This window comes from Thunnus maccoyii, chromosome 7 (genome assembly GCF_910596095.1).
Source record: "Thunnus maccoyii chromosome 7, fThuMac1.1, whole genome shotgun sequence".
Lineage (NCBI taxonomy): Eukaryota > Metazoa > Chordata > Actinopteri > Scombriformes > Scombridae > Thunnus > Thunnus maccoyii.
Genome location: NC_056539.1, coordinates 8569327 through 8585455, shown reverse-complemented (window position 1 = coordinate 8585455; position 16129 = coordinate 8569327). Strand labels below are relative to the sequence as shown.

General features: G+C 39.7%; 3 protein-coding genes across 3 annotated transcripts in view; 2 read left to right on the top strand and 1 right to left on the bottom strand.

Moving 5' to 3' along the window:
- Positions 1–16129, bottom strand: part of LOC121900313 (proteoglycan 4-like) — a 676357-nt gene that overhangs the window by 502761 nt on the left and 157467 nt on the right. The gene's annotated exons all lie outside the window — the stretch shown is intronic.
- Positions 962–5014, top strand: sgcb (sarcoglycan, beta (dystrophin-associated glycoprotein)). Its single transcript, XM_042416575.1, has 6 exons — positions 962–1014; positions 1709–1918; positions 2043–2228; positions 2347–2538; positions 3377–3508; positions 3685–5014. The coding sequence occupies exons 1-6, from the start codon at positions 1000–1002 to the stop codon at positions 3883–3885; spliced, it is 936 nt and encodes a 311-aa protein (XP_042272509.1). The 5' UTR covers positions 962–999; the 3' UTR covers positions 3886–5014.
- On the top strand, positions 7705–15885 carry LOC121900298. The gene is made up of 3 exons (XM_042416508.1): positions 7705–8597; positions 8875–9208; positions 9441–15885. Exons 1-3 carry the CDS (start codon positions 8439–8441, stop codon positions 15758–15760), a joined length of 6813 nt encoding a protein of 2270 aa, XP_042272442.1. The 5' UTR covers positions 7705–8438; the 3' UTR covers positions 15761–15885.

The following is a 16129-nucleotide window of genomic DNA, read 5'->3' as shown; positions in this document are numbered from 1 at the left end:
ATTCTGCTTGAGTTCAACAACAAACTGGTTAAAGCAGGTTTGGAGCCAGACCATTTCGATTTGCAGATGTGGAATTTACCAAGAATGATCAGAAGCTGAATTATACAGTTGTTTACTGTCTATACTTGTTCTGTCTTATTATTGGTTTGTCAGTCATCTGTGAAGCACTTTGAATTGTCTTAACCTGTATGAAAAGTGCTATACAGAAGTTTGATTGATTGATTGACTGACTGATATTTAATAGCCTACTACTACCACTAATAATAATGATAACAACAACGACAACAACAACAACAACAACATAATAATAATAATAATTATTATTATTATTATTATCATTGTTATTATTGAACATTATTTTTTGCTACATGAATATCTGCAAAATTTAAATCCACACACTGTCTATCTGCTTTGTCAGTTGTCACAGATTTTGCTTTACCATAGTCTGTATAGTAGAAAATTTCATTTGATTTTTATTTGTTTACACAAATGCAAAATATACTTATTGATATACATATAAATAACAGAAAAATGTGATGGAGACGTACAAAAAAAACTCAAAGGGGTTTGATCAGAACACTCACAAAAGACTTACTTTACTAAAACAGGCTATTTATTGCCCTTCTACAGAATAAAGCAGCTGTTGTAACTTTTTAAAATCAAGTACTCTTTAGACTTTACTGTTAAACAACCATTTAGAATTAGGATAAGAGTCCATGGAAAATATGAATGGACATGTTTTTCTATTTTGGGATCCTTCTGTCATTGGCTTGTTGACTTGGATTGTACCATCTTGTATTATCGTAGAAACGTCCCTTATTTGAATAAGCTCAGTTCAAATAAAAATATTTTAGATCTGTTCTCAAAGTTTGTATTAAAATCATCTTTTATTCATAATTAAGTATCGAAAAGTCAATAATCACAAATAACCCGTTTTTTATCTTCTCTGAAAAGTGGTATGCTCCGCGACACTCTGCAAGCAGGAGAGGGAGGGTCAACATGGCGTCTGAACAGGTCCGTTATGCCCAATCTGTGTTGTTATTACTGCATTTTCTCCGTTTTGTGGTAGTGTTTGTTAAGAGGGCAATGATATAGTTATATTTCCGAGTAACCTGATATATAATACAATAAATTATATAAATGTACTGGGCTTTTTTGTCGGCCCTTAATGTCAGTGTAATAAATTTGGCCTCCGCTTCGTTATTTCTAATAGGTACCGTTATATGGACATGAAAATGCCGTTATTTTAATAGCTCTGCTTTTTGACAACGAAGTAATTTGCTAATATAAAGATCATATAAGCTGCATGATAATGAAAAAATCGAGTTGATTGCCATTTTGCGGCTAAAATGAGTGCAGTTTATTTTTAGTTATGGCCACAGACAGGCAGGCGCGGGGCATTTAACTGAGATGCATACCAGCGCAGAGCACAACACACATTCAAAATAACAAGAAACTAAAACCTAAAGTTTGTCATGCCTCTGTGATTTTAAGGTGAATGTATTCAAGAATGGAGGTGGACATAAGATTTTAAAAGGTCAATTCCAGTCTGTGCATGTAGAGGGTCTTATACGCCTAAGTAAAAAGTTATTTTGAAGTGTATATTCATTTAATCTGTGCAAAAAGAATGGATTTTAGTCATTTGTATCATGGCTCAGTGTAAAACTAGTCTTGTCGGGTGTAGTAAAGAGATTGTTTTGCATTCCAGGAAAGTTCCAACGGGCCAGTGAAGAAGTCCATGAGAGAAAAGGCTATTGAAAGACGCAATATCAACAAAGAACACAACAGTAACTTTAAAGCAGGCTATGTACCCATCGAAGAGGAGCGTCTTCATAAGACAGGGCTGAGAGGACGGAAGGGAAACATGGCTGTTTGCATCATCGTCCTCCTCTTCCTCCTCGCCTTAATTAACCTTATTGTGAGTACTAAATCTACTTGTGCATCCAAAGAATACTAGCTGAGAAAGAATGATAACAATGTGTTATTCCAATAATCGTAAATCATGGTCTTTTAAAATCTGTATTTACTTTACCGTCCCATAGATCACACTGGTAATATGGACAGTGATCCGTATCGGCCCAAATGGCTGTGACAGTATGGAGTTCCATGAGACTGGCCTGCTACGCTTCAAGCAGAAGGCGGACATGGGCATTGTTCACCCACTGCACAAGAGCACAGTAGGAGGTCGTAAGGACCAGGACTTGGTCCTTGTTGGCAACGACAACCCAGTGAGAATCTCAGAGTACTTATACAGTGGACACTGAGCATTTTAAAAACATGTAAGTGACACGTTGTTTGAATAATTCACATTTTTTAAACTGTTTTATTTTATGTGTGTTGTTCCAGGTCGTGTTCCAGCAAGGCACCACTAAGCTGAGTGTAGAAAAGGACAAGACTTCAGTTGTCAGTGATGTTGGCATATCCTTCACCGACCCTCGTACACAGACCACATTCTTCAGCACTGACTTTGAAAACCATGAGTTTCATTTGCCCAAAGGAGTCAAAGTCCTCAGTGTTAAAAAGGCTTCCACAGAAAGGGTGTGTATGTTGCTTATAACTCTCTGACTACTATTACAAAAGAGCCAATCATGAATTGTATCAGTGTTTCACAACCTGGGCACAAAGTAGCATATCGTCCCTTCAGAAATTGGTGGTATTGTTGTATTCAGACCACATTTGGCATATTTTGTTGTGTTATACACAACTTTCAAATGGATTAAATAGTTTTTTACTATCATTCTATGCACAATAAGTCATTATCGTAAAGTTAAATGACAGTTTGTAAAGTTTTTGCAAATTAAGTACAAAAACACTGAAAGTCCCCAGGAACACATTGAGCTCCATCAGTGTAAAGGGGAGGGTGTTGATACCCAGGGACAAAACGTACACAGCTTAGACAATTCTATAGTAGCCTTCAAACAAGTATCTGCAGGCCCTTTAGGGGCCCAGTCAAAGCTTAGATTGGAAATTTTAATACTGAGAGAGGTTGGCAGTTCCCCAATGCTCCCTGGCCTATCTGACAGAGCCTGAGAGGATCTGAAAGAGAGGCAGGTGTACAAAGCTGCTTAATACAGGTCCACGAAGACTCAAAGCTGTAATCACTACTAAAGGTACTTCTACAAAGTTCAAAACAAAAGCCTGAATATGGATATAGATTAAATATTTTAGTTATACATCTTTAATAAAAGTGGAAAAAATAATCTTTAAAGTTTGCTTTCACACTTTAGTTATGGGGTATGGCATTTAAATAAAGTTTATAACACACATATACACTATGTGGAAAAGGTAATGGAGTTGTAATACTATCCAAAGCTTCCATGTACTGTACTGCTTTTTAAAGTTTTGGCAAATCTCATATTTTCTTTCTTGATTTTAGATCACCAGCAGTGCAGCATCTGACCTGAACATCAAAGGGGACGGCAAGGCCATCATTCGTGGTAATGAGGGGGTCAACATCATGGGCCGGACTGTAGAGTTCAAAATGGCTGGAGGTATCGAGCTCAGGGCTGTAAGTATGTGTGATTTGTGACACTGGGTTTAGTGTGGGACACTACATTCTCAGATGAGCAGAGGAGGGCGTGTTTTCTCAATTTGGTATAAAAACCTTCAAATTTTTGTGTTTTAGTTTAACTTGTTTTTTTTTTGCATGAATGCCATGAAAAGCTAAGGACTTTCTCTTTGCAGGAGAACAGCATTGTCCTCAATGGATCGGTCATGTTCAACGCTACACGCATCCCTAACTCTGCAGGAGATGTGTATTTTGATGAGGGTCTGGAGAGGTACAAGCTCTGCATGTGTGCAGATGGAACTCTGTTCCGTGTGCAGGTGAAGTATCCCAACATGGGCTGCCAGACATCAGATAACCCATGTAGAAAAGCTCACTAGGAAACTGGACTGAAATCTGCTGGATCTCCTTACAATCTGTCACCACTGAAGTCAGATAAACCACATATTTTGATACTGTATTATTGCAAATCATATGATATTCTTCATAGCTCGCACATAATACCTCTACAGTTCATCTGACAAATTCTGTATTTCTTATTTAGTTTGCCAAATAGCAATTGTGTTACAGATCATTGCCGCTTGGCCAAAGATATTAACATACCTATAAGTGCTGAAGTTTTTTTTAATGTTCTGCAGATTTGCCAACATAATATAAAGTTCATAATACCATATCAGCATTTAACACTCCAGTATTTAATATTATACTGTGGTTTACACACTTTTGATGGTGTTTAGAAGCTACAGTATTTATTTTTTGCCTTACCGTCCAGTATTACCTATATACAAAACCTGTCAAGGGTTTGTATAAGATTTTATTTGCTGTGCATTGTTTCTGGCAGCTGTGTTTGATATTTTCCCTATTACATGTACTGACAAGTGTGAAACACTATATGATAATAATACTTGCAGGTAAAATGCACAGAATTTTGGATAAACTGTAATACATAAGATATATTTTAAGCCATCCAGTAGTGTTAAAGCAGAGTAGGTCTCTTTCTGCACATCTTGGACTGTCAATCATGCACGTGCCGATGGATTTACAAGGGATGTTATATAACATGATATATATGTAATATTTAAATTTTGTTGCAAAAGCTTTTTTACAGTGAAGTAATACAATGTTGGAAAAACAGAACGAGTGTGTTTGCACTAAGTTATGCTACAGATTAATGCAAATCTCTTTAAATGTTGATGTTCATGAATGTCAGGAAAGTTTAAATCAACAGCAACTTGGGTCTAAGCCTTCACTGAGTGGTTTGAATTTTGTGCAATATAATATTAAAGATTTGACAAGTTTGGATTATCTTGTCTGTTAACCATACTGATGTTGAGAAATGTCATGAAGTAGCTGTTCTCAGAGCATTTGAGGCTTGATGCCTGATGTGAGAGAACAGTGTTTTTGATCAACTAAATGGAAAACAGAAAAAATGGCTACCGGCTTTATTTGAAAATGTGTCCAACATTTCATTGCTATGTTTGTTTCAATAAAGAAACATGTTTAAACACTGCTGCTATGTGAAACCTATTGTGATTTGTTTTCAGTTTGTTTACATGGTCATTTAAAACCATAAAAGAAGACTGTGTCTCATTATGATGTTTTATTATCTAATAAAATGTGCAGCCAGGGCATGGCTTCATCATAAACCTCCAGGATTGCAGTTATCTATAATGCATAAAAAGCAAAAGAATGACAGTAAGACATTAACTAGACATGTAAATGATTGAATGAATCACAGAATGGCATCTTGGGAAGGGTGTAAGTTAAGTCAGACGCAGCAAAATACACCTCAGACTTTGATCGGAAACAGCCAGAGACAGCCAAAGTTATTACCCTGAAAGCACTACAGTGTGAAAAGAGAGTCACAAGTTTTCCTTTCAGCTGGGCAAAGAGTGGATACACAGGTCAGTTTGTTGTTTTTTAATGAATTAGCTATTTGTATTATTGTACATCATGGACTTATTTTAATTTTATGTTGTTTTATGTTAGTTGATGAATTGTTATGTGATGAAGAATGATAAAAGTTTCTGGTCTGTTAACATAGGATTTAGTAATTTCATCAAAGATATTACATAAAATCTATCTCTCATACAAACAATCCTAATGGTAAAAATTGATCTTATTCATGTTTTTGTGTGAAGCTCTTTACTGTCATTCATAATGTATCTGTACTCTCAGGATAGGTAGTGATGGCAGTGGCACAGGTGCCTTTCTTGGCTGCTGTGCTGCTCCTGGTCTCCTCTGGGTTCCACTGCTCCTCTACCCCACCTGCCTGTCCAGAGTCCTGCACCTGCCAGAGGGCTCCCCTGTTGAACTGTTCCTCCTCTGGTCTTTCTTTGGTACCTCAACACATCCAAGACTCTGTCACTGAGCTAGACTTGTCTCATAACCTCCTCGACTTTGTAACACTCCACCGGCCACATCATAATCTCAGGAATGTGTGGCTGGGAAACAACAGTATCACACGCCTGTCTCTCTGTATTGAGAGAGCCCCACGAAGCCAATATGTCAGAGGTAGACGTCTACATCGCTTGAGACCATGGAGCAGAGGATGTGTATCTTGGGCCCCCACCCTGCAGCTGCTATCTGTTGAGAGGAATCAGCTAGTGCAGCTCCCAGAGGGTGAGTCAGTGTAATATGGTCATACACCCACACATAAAACAATGTCATAACACATGACCAGCATAATTACCATTGCTTCCAGTGAGCATGATATTAAAAAATGTGTATATTTAATTAAACCTATCACTGTCAGGTGGTACTGTCGAAGGTTGGGATAAATGTCTTGCAATGGCGAACACTCTGGTATTGAAGTATCTTCACATGCTCAAATTAACACTTTCTTATCAGCTGTTGTTATCTATATATTCTGTAAATGTAAGCAGAGTGTCCATTACTGCACTCCATAACAATATTTTATTTAGGCATTTTCATATAAATGATGAATTTTCATCTGGTCAAACTTAGACTGTTCTTATCAGCCAGTGTTGGAAGTATTCAGATCATTTAATTACATAAAAGTAGCTGGAAGACAGTGTAAAAAATACTTCACAACAAGTAGAAGTCTTACAATCAGAAATGTATTTGAGTAAAAATGCAAAAAACAAAAACAAAAAGCAAAAAATGCATTTGAAATATCAAAGGTGAAAGCACTCATTAGGCAGAATGGCAGAATGGTCAGCGTTTAATGATCATATGATTTGATCATTATGATGCATTTACATGTAAACAGCACTTGAATGCTGAAGCTGGTGACAAGTAGTTTAATCTACAGCAATGCATTATATTTTATTAACTGATCATATGTTTTGTATGTGAAAGGATGTGAAAAAGCTGAAAAGTAACTAGTAACTATTGCTGTTCAGATGTTCAACATTTCTCTCAGAAAAGTAGAGGAGTAAAAGTATGAAGTGACCCTAAAATGGAAATATTCAAAGCAAAGTACCTCAAAACAACTGTACTTCAGTACATTACTTGAGTAAATGTACTTAGTTACTTTACATCACTGTTTTCACCACAATGAAAAGTGAATGAAAAGTTTTAGAATAGAATAACAATATAATCACAAAATCTTAAATATTAGCCACTAACACTGACGATTGACAGCAGACATGAGTAAGAAATCATACTGAATTACGTAAAATCTTATCTGATTGACAATATTGCATTATATCTTATAATGATTTATACACCACACCCAATATGTTAAAAGGCTACATTGTTTCATGGCTTGCCACCCCTAAAATTAAAGATTGTCTTCTTGTGTGCCTTCGTCACAGGTGTCAGAAGTCTATGAGTTCAGAATTTTCACCTCTGAGCTTTTCAGATTGTGTTATCTGAATAAATGTTCCAGGCCTGAAGAAATAAAACTATCTAATATCTCACTAACAAAGAAAAGACTGGGTCTTGACTCCCAGGGAGGGAATAATTGAACTTGAAAATGTTGCGTGGGTTATCAAAGATTGAGGTAAATCTGATAGAGAAGTTGTAAAATCAACATGATGCACACCTTTTATTGCCACTTGGAATCTCATTGAGTCCAAAGGATAGGTCCAATTCACAGGCTAGTGTTGACCAAATGTTGCTTAAAAAGGAAAGGGGGTCTTCTAATTTGTCAGTTTTTACTGTTACTGTTCTTTCATTTTCACATATAAACAAAGACTCTCATTGATATCCTTTATCTTTAGTACTTTGCTCCACTTAGAAATGATTAAACCTTAAACCCAGATAATGACACTGTATGGCCTTTAGACAGTCACAGTTTTTATTGACATTTCCGGTTGCTTAAAGGAGGGTGTAACCATGCAATGAAACATTTACATTCCCTCCTGCATCTCATAGAATTTCTTCTGCTTGGTTGAACATATGTATGTTTCAGATAAATGCATTCTCTGTGGTTCTTTTAAAGGCATGTGTAGACAGCCCATTTACTTAGCAAGAGCTGTGTTGACAGTCAGACTTCTTTCCTGTTTGGTATTCAGCTCACAGAACCCTCAGTGCCTCTCTAATGAAGCACAGACCCACAGTGCCTTACTTCAGCCCAGCAGTCTCAGTGAGATTGTCTCAGGCTAGTGAAAAGGAGGAGACAGCAGGGGAGAATGAGCACCACAGAAATATTCTTAGCCCCAAATTAGTTATATTGTAAGAGTTTTCACAGTGAAAATAAGCCAGAAGAATGTGGATTCATATTCCAGGAAAGGGATGTTCATTGATTAAGACATTTTACACTATTCACTATCTAGAAGTCCAGGGAGAGAGAGGCCTGTTTTTTATACTATTTAATCTTACAGTACTAAGGAAACGAGAGACAGACAACCTCTGTTATTAACTTGTAACATACAGTACATAGCTTGCTCCCCTCAAGAGCCGTCCCATCATGGTTATTGTCGAGTTCTAATTAGCTCTTATTTTCTGTTATCCAGGGTTGGATGGTATGAAGTCCTTACAGGTTCTGCAGCTCTCCTTCAACAGGATCTCAACTCTACGACCAGGGGTCCTTAGCAAACTTCGACAACTGAAAGAGCTACACCTACAACATAACCTCATCACGAGTCTCCATCCACAGATGTTCCAGGATTTAGGCCAGCTCAGGGTAACACTGATTTTTGCTGTTTAGTAGTTTATGTTTAAAATGCAGTTTATTGTCTTCCTGCTATCTGTTCATCTTGTCCCTTCATCATTCAAGTTATTGAAAACATACACACAATATTCAGTATTCCTATAATAACCTCATAAGCTTATTCATAATTTTTAGAGAAGTATTCTCTAAATAAAAGATAATGTAGATTAGCTGTACATTGTAATTGTTTTTGCAATCAAATTATATGTCTCAACATCTGCTTTATGTCCATATTGTGCACCCCTCAAAGGTCCTCGATCTGAGCTTCAACATGCTGACCAGTCTCCATCCTTTGATGTACCTCTCTCTGCGTAACGTTGGGGCAGACGTCAGCCTAGGTGGGAACAGGTGGCAGTGTGACTGCAGCATGCGCAGTCTAAGAAGACGGATGGCCTATGACAGCAGCAGAAGCCTGCAGTCCTGGAGCATAGTGTGTGCTTCCCCCTCCATCCTCTCAGGCAGAGACCTGCTACAATTGGAGGAGAATGACCTTAACTGTTTTAGTACTGAAAGCAGGCCAGAGCTCCACCAAGATGTGACAGTCTACAGTGGCTCCGAGATACTGCTGTCTTGCTCTATGCAAGGTAACAGTCAAAAAATTATAACATTGTTTTTTCCAGGTTACAGAACCTATAAATAGCATAATACATACAGTACATCAAAATTTTGGACACACTTTCCCATTAATGGGAATGGGAAGGTGTGTCCAAACTTTTGACTGGTACTGTACACTTAATACATACACTATAACACTATAACAAAGCTCGTCAGTCCAACTGCATGTCAATGATGTCTTTTTTTTCTTCTTTTTTGTAGATTCATTGTGGTGGACGCCCAATAATCAAGCATCTGTGAGTCAACCCCAGGCTGGTCTGCTCATCAGGGACATCACAGAGGGAGACACAGGACTTTATGTGTGTATGTCTGAGGAACATGAAGTTATTTCTGTTTTTAACCTCCACATTAGTAGGATAGGAGGAACAAGAAGAAAAACTAGAAGTTTATCCAGAACCAGCCAACAAATAATGGCACAAGGCACCTCAAATAGGATGGGTCAGGAAGGGAATCAGAGAACACAGTCTGACTTTGTTTTAGCTGTGTGTCTTTCTGTTTTCATCACATTTCTGATAGCCTTTATCCTTGGGGTCCTAGCAAGACCTCTTTTTGATGTTCTCTGCAGAAGGGTCACCAACAAGAGCTCCTCTGAAACCCACTCTGTCTCATCTGTAGAACAAAGTCAATATGACAATGAGGCCTATGCCAATATTGAGGAACTGGAAGGGACAAGAACATACAGTGAAAGGAGGGTCACATTTAGCACTGTAGACTTTAGAGAGGAGATAAATGTGCAATATTATGATGCCGTGGCCAATGAGGGGCAGGAAAGCATCTATAGTCGTCCAGTAATCAAATGTAAAGCAGCTGAGGCTGAGAAGGATAAGCACACAGCTGATGATTCAGGAAGTGAAAACAGCTTACGACAGAATAGTCCAGAAGATAACCAGAGAGATGTTAGAGACCACACACACAACATGGAGGTTGAAGACATCCCAGATCGTGTTGTGCTAGAGAAGAGAAGAAGCTTGTCTTCACACTCAGATTCTTCACTATCTGACAAGGAATTAAAAGAGGACCAAATGACCCAGGGACACCACACATTACCCAAGTCTCCTCAGCTAGTAGAGGACTCTGTTCAGCAGAGTGTTGATTTCTCAACGGCAAGAAAAGTAGATGTGCCACAATGTGCCATAGAGGGCACAAGTGAAATTCATGAATTTTCCTCTGAGCGCTTTGTAGATCGGTTACCACATACAAATACCCACAACCTAGAAGACCTTGCACTGTGGCAGGAGGATGGAGAACCATTTGAATTTAGTGATTCTGTTCGAAGTACATCTGCACGGTCCAGCAGCATGTTTGGTTCATTTAATCATTCAAAATTGATTGTGGCACCCACATCAGATAAGCAAAGGGGGGGTGATATGTCCAGCTCCAGCTCATATGTCAGTGAGGACGAGCCTTCACATTACACTGTGAACTCAGACCAAGAGGAAGAGGAGGATATAGTAAGGAACTACACTGAACCTGACGTCTGTTTTGAGCAGCAGATCCACAATATAGACCCAGTCAGGCCCTCATTAGGAATTAATCATGGTGATTACAGACATGACTTAAAAATCAAGAAGCGTTTGGATATCAAAGCACCATCGCCACCTGCTGATTCATCTTCTAGCAGTGACAGTGAGGATGAAACAACAAACCATATAGAGAAACACGAGCAAGAGATGCATATGGAAAGGCTTCCAATTAAAGTATCTCAAACTGTAAGTCAGGACCCAGAAACAGAGTGGCCTACAGTTAATCTTGAGCATACTATGCGTATCAACAGACGTCTAGATATCAAAGCATCATCACCCACTTTTGATTCATGTTCTAGTAGTGACAGTGAGGATGAATCAATAGGCTACACAGAGAAGCAAAGACCAGGAAAGGTGAACATTGCGGGGCTTCCATTTCAAGAAAATCAAGCAGAAAGTCATGATCCAGAAACATGGTGGCCTATCCTTGATCTTGAGCATACTACTCGTATCAAGAGGCGTCTAGATATCAAAGCACCATCACCCACTTCTGGTTCATCTTCTAGTAGTGACAGTGAGGATGAAACAACAAACCACAGAAAGAAACAGGGCCAAGGGGAGACATACATGGCAAGGCCCCCAATCAATGTATCTCCAACTGTGAGCCATGAGTCAGAAACACAGTGGCCTACCCTTGATCTTGAGCATATTCCACGCATCACAAGACGTCTAGATATCAAAGCACCATCACCCACTTCTGATTCATCTTCTAGTAGTGACAGTGAGCATGAAACAACAAACCACTTAAAGAAACAGGGCCAAGGGGAGACATACATGGCAAGGTCTCCAATCAAAGTACCTCAAATTGTGAGTCATGAGCCAGAAACACAGTGGCCTACCCTTGATCTTGAGCATATTCCACGTATCACAAGACGTCTAGATATCAAAGCACCATCACCACCTCCTGATTCATCCTCTAGAAGTGAGGATAAAAATACAGGCTACATAGAGAAACAGAGACCAGCAACGGTGAACATTGCAGCTCTTCCATTTCAAGAGACTCGAGCAGAAAGTCATGATCCAGAAACATGGTGGCCTATCCTTGATCTTGAGCATACTACTCGCGTCAAGAGGCATCTAGATATCAAAGCCCCATCACCGACATCTGATTCATCTTCTACTAGTGACAGTGAGGATGAAACAATAGGCTACACAGAGAAGCAAAGACCAGGAAAGGTGAAAATTGCAGGGCTTCCATTTCAAGAAACTCAAGCAGAAAGTCATGATCCAGAAACATGGTGGCCTATCCTTGATCTTGAGCATACTACTCACATCAAGAGGCGTCTAGATATCAAAGCACCATCACCCACTTCTGATTCAACTTCTAGTAGTGACAGTGAGCATGAAACAACAAACCACTTAAAGAAACAGGAGCAAGGGGAGATGTACATGGTAAGGCCTCCAATCAAAGTATCTCAAACTGTGAGTCATGATCCAGAAACACAGTGGCCTACCCTTGATCTTGAACATATTCCACGCATCACAAGACGTCTAGATATCAAAGCACCGTCACCACCTCCTGATTCATCCTCTAGCAGTGACAGTGAGGATGAAACAACAGGCTACATAGAGAAACAGAGACCAGCAAAGGTGAACATCGCAGGGCTTCAATTTCAAGAAACTCAAGCAGAAAGTCATGATCCAGAAACATGCTGGCCTATCCTTGATCTTGAGCATACTACTCGCATCAAGAGGCGTCTAGATATCAAAGCACCATCACCCACTTCTGATTCAACTTCTAGTAGTGACAGTGAGCATGAAACAACAAACCACTTAAAGAAACAGGAGCAAGGGGAGATGTACATGGTAAGGCCTCCAATCAAAGTATCTCAAACTGTGAGTCATGATCCAGAAACACAGTGGCCTACCCTTGATCTTGAACATATTCCACGCATCACAAGACGTCTAGATATCAAAGCACCGTCACCACCTCCTGATTCATCCTCTAGCAGTGACAGTGAGGATGAAACAACAGGCTACATAGAGAAACAGAGACCAGCAAAGGTGAACATCGCAGGGCTTCAATTTCAAGAAACTCAAGCAGAAAGTCATGATCCAGAAACACAGTGGCCTACCTTTGATCTTGAACATATTCCACGCATCACAAGACGTCTAGATATCAAAGCACCGTCGCCACCTCCTGATTCATCCTCTAGCAGTGACAGTGAGGATGAAACAACAGGCTACATAGAGAAACAGAGACCAGCAAAGGTGAACATTGCAGCTCTTCCATATGAAGAAACTCGAGCAGAAAGTCATGATCCAGAAACACAGTGGCCTACCTTTGATCTTGAACATATTCCACGCATCACAAGACGTCTAGATATCAAAGCACCGTCACCACCTCCTGATTCATCCTCTAGTAGTGACAGTGAGGATGAAACAACAAACCACATAAAGAAACAGGAGCAAGGGGAGACATACATGGTAAGGCCTCCAATCAAAGTATCTCAAACTGTGAGTCATGATCCAGAAACACAGTGGCCTACCTTTGATCTTGAACATATTCCACGCATCACAAGACGTCTAGATATCAAAACACCGTCACCACGTCCTGATTCATCCTCTAGCAGAGACAGTGAGGATGAAACAACAGGCTACATAGAGAAACAGAGACCAGCAAAGGTGAACATTGCAGGGCTTCAATTTCAAGAAACTCAAGCAGAAAGTCATGATCCAGAAACACAGTGGCCTACCTTTGATCTTGAACATATTCCACGCATCACAAGACGTCTAGATATCAAAGCACCGTCGCCACCTCCTGATTCATCCTCTAGCAGTGACAGTGAGGATGAAACAACAGGCTACATAGAGAAACAGAGACCAGCAAAGGTGAACATTGCAGCTCTTCCATATGAAGAAACTCGAGCAGAAAGTCATGATCCAGAAACACAGTGGCCTGCCTTTGATCTTGAGCATACTACTCGCATCAAGAGGCGTCTAGATATCAAAGCACCATCACCAGCTTCTGATTCGTCTGACAGTGAGGATGAAACCACAGACCACACAGAGAGAGAGAGGCCAGGGGTGGGGAAATTTTCAGGACTATCATTTCAGAAATCTCAAACTGTAAGTCACGATCTAGGAACACAGTGGCCTGCTGTAGATCTTGGTAGGATTACTCGCATCAAGAGGCGTTTGGACATCAAGGCCTCATCACCACCTTCTGATTCATTATCCAATGGTGCGTCTCAAGGCTCTCGGCAATCTAAATCAAACTGTTCCACAAGTGATAGTGAGGATGAGGACAGCAACCACAAAGCTAAACCAAGCATGGGAGCATATGCTGTATCAAAGGCCACAGAAAAGGAGTTCATTAGGTCTCCAAAAACCCCAGCGATAAACATTTCACACAGACCAAAGACAGACCACAACATCAAATTAGAGAAGTATACAACTATTACAGATGACTTTGGGGACAAAACCACAAGAGACAACATGAGCACAACACCAGAGATAAACCCAGAGCTTCAGTCACGGTGGGCCACGATGAATCTAGGTTTTTCTCGCTTCAGAAAGCATCTTGAAATCACACCACCTACAAATGAACCACCAAATCTGCCATTATCATCTCCACCTGACTCCCCCTCTTCTTCCAGCAGTGAAAGTGGGATCAAGAGTAAAAACAGTAGAACAAAACAAACCCCTGAAAACAAACAAGTGAATGTTTCTCTCAGTTTGAAGGGTCAAGATGACAACCCTGACAACTCAGTTGACATTGAGAATAGATTAAGAAAAGCCTATAGCCTCCCCTCAACTGAAGACCACAGTGTACCAGACCTGAGTCTTGGTGTCCCTCATGTTAAGAGGCGTCTGAACATCAAGGCACCATCACCACAGCCAAGTAATTCCCCATCTTCCTGCAGCGACAGTGAAAATGAGGTGATAGGATATACTGCAAAACAGACATACAGCAGACATGCATCAAATCTGTCAGGAAAGACAGACGATGACTCACTAATAAATTATAAGCGCTCAATTATCAAATCTTCATCACTACCATCTGAATCTTTCCCCTCCAATGGCAAAGCTCAAACTACAGACCATACAAGACAGAGACATACTGGGGCTGAAATTGTAACTCCACAAAGAGGTTCATTTCATGCTGCGGTTAAGAGAAAGATCGAGCAGTTCAGACACACCACAGATGTGGATCTGCCACCTGAGATAAGGTGGACAGGTGTTGGCCGTCATCTGTCTGATCTTTCCATCTCCAGTCCAAGGAGGCATCTGGATGTAAACTTATCGTCTCCACAGCAGGCTCCATTTGCAAAGCCAGAACATCCACCACCTGACTCCTCCAACTCAACCAGTAGTGAAGGTGATGATAAAATAAAACAAGGAAGAGGGAAAGTAGATGCAACATCAATGCATAAATACTCATCTCTTAGTTCCAGTAGTATTTCTCTTTCATCCAGCAGAGTGTTTGGCAAGCTTGACAACTCATCCACCAACACAAATGAGATTTGGAGGGTTGTATCCACGGACAGAGGGGAAAGGAAAGGCCTCAGTGCCCTAAAAGCCATGTCATCAGATAGACAAAAGTGGGACACAGAAGATGAAAAATTAGATATAGGTACATCTCCCCTATGTGATGACCAGGGCCCACAAGGGGACATCAGTTCTAACCATCACAGGTCAGAAGAATACATCAAACCCCTGGCCAAACAGACAAAACCAGAGGCACTTCTTTCCTCTACTTCAGTAAATGAGAGAAGTGCAGAAGATTTGTTGTATGATATTCCTCGCTACAGGAGCCATGTCATTGAAGCTATTGATCCACCCCAAGAGCTTCCACCTCCTGTTCCAGAAACACCACCGCCAGACGAAGCAGCAGATCTTACATGGAGGTCTCCACAAAACAGTACAAACGAAGAATATGAAAGCAGAAGATCAAATCTGCAACAGAGGAGAAGCATGGAGGAGCCTGACCCTTCACTTACGCCAGAAAACCTGGCAGTCTATTTTGATTCCTCATATGAGATTACTGAGGTTTAATAAAGAAGCCACTGAATCTTAAACACTGACAAAACAGGCAAATGATTTCCATTGTTGTTTGATCTTAAATTAGCTAGTGAATTATAAAAAAATAGTTTTAATTATATTGTATTTTATATGTATTAAACTGGAAATGAAATGTAAATACTAATCATTTATTGTTATTGTATTAACTGTTGTGGAGAAAAATAGATGTTTATCTTTCAGATTTGCCTTATTTCTCATATAATCTTAAGGGAAATACATTATTAATGCACTTATTAAGAGAAATTTAATGAAAGATATTTCTGAACAATAAAATGCAGAGCTTTCATTTGTAGTAATAAGTAAACCTAAATAATGTAAATCCCAGTGGTAAGACACTTCTTA

Bases quoted from the DNA above. Each gene is read 5' to 3' on its own strand.
- sgcb (XM_042416575.1), top strand. The intron at 2,229-2,346 runs GTGAGAATCTCA...GTGTTGTTCCAG, and splicing joins TTGTTGGCAACGACAACCCA to GTCGTGTTCCAGCAAGGCAC. The intron at 3,509-3,684 runs GTAAGTATGTGT...TTCTCTTTGCAG, and splicing joins GAGGTATCGAGCTCAGGGCT to GAGAACAGCATTGTCCTCAA.
- LOC121900298 (XM_042416508.1), top strand. From the start codon at position 8,439: ATGAAGTCCTTACAGGTTCTGCAGCTCTCCTTCAACAGGATCTCAACT. The intron at 8,598-8,874 runs GTAACACTGATT...CACCCCTCAAAG, and splicing joins AGGATTTAGGCCAGCTCAGG to GTCCTCGATCTGAGCTTCAA. The intron at 9,209-9,440 runs GTAACAGTCAAA...TCTTTTTTGTAG, and splicing joins GCTGTCTTGCTCTATGCAAG to ATTCATTGTGGTGGACGCCC.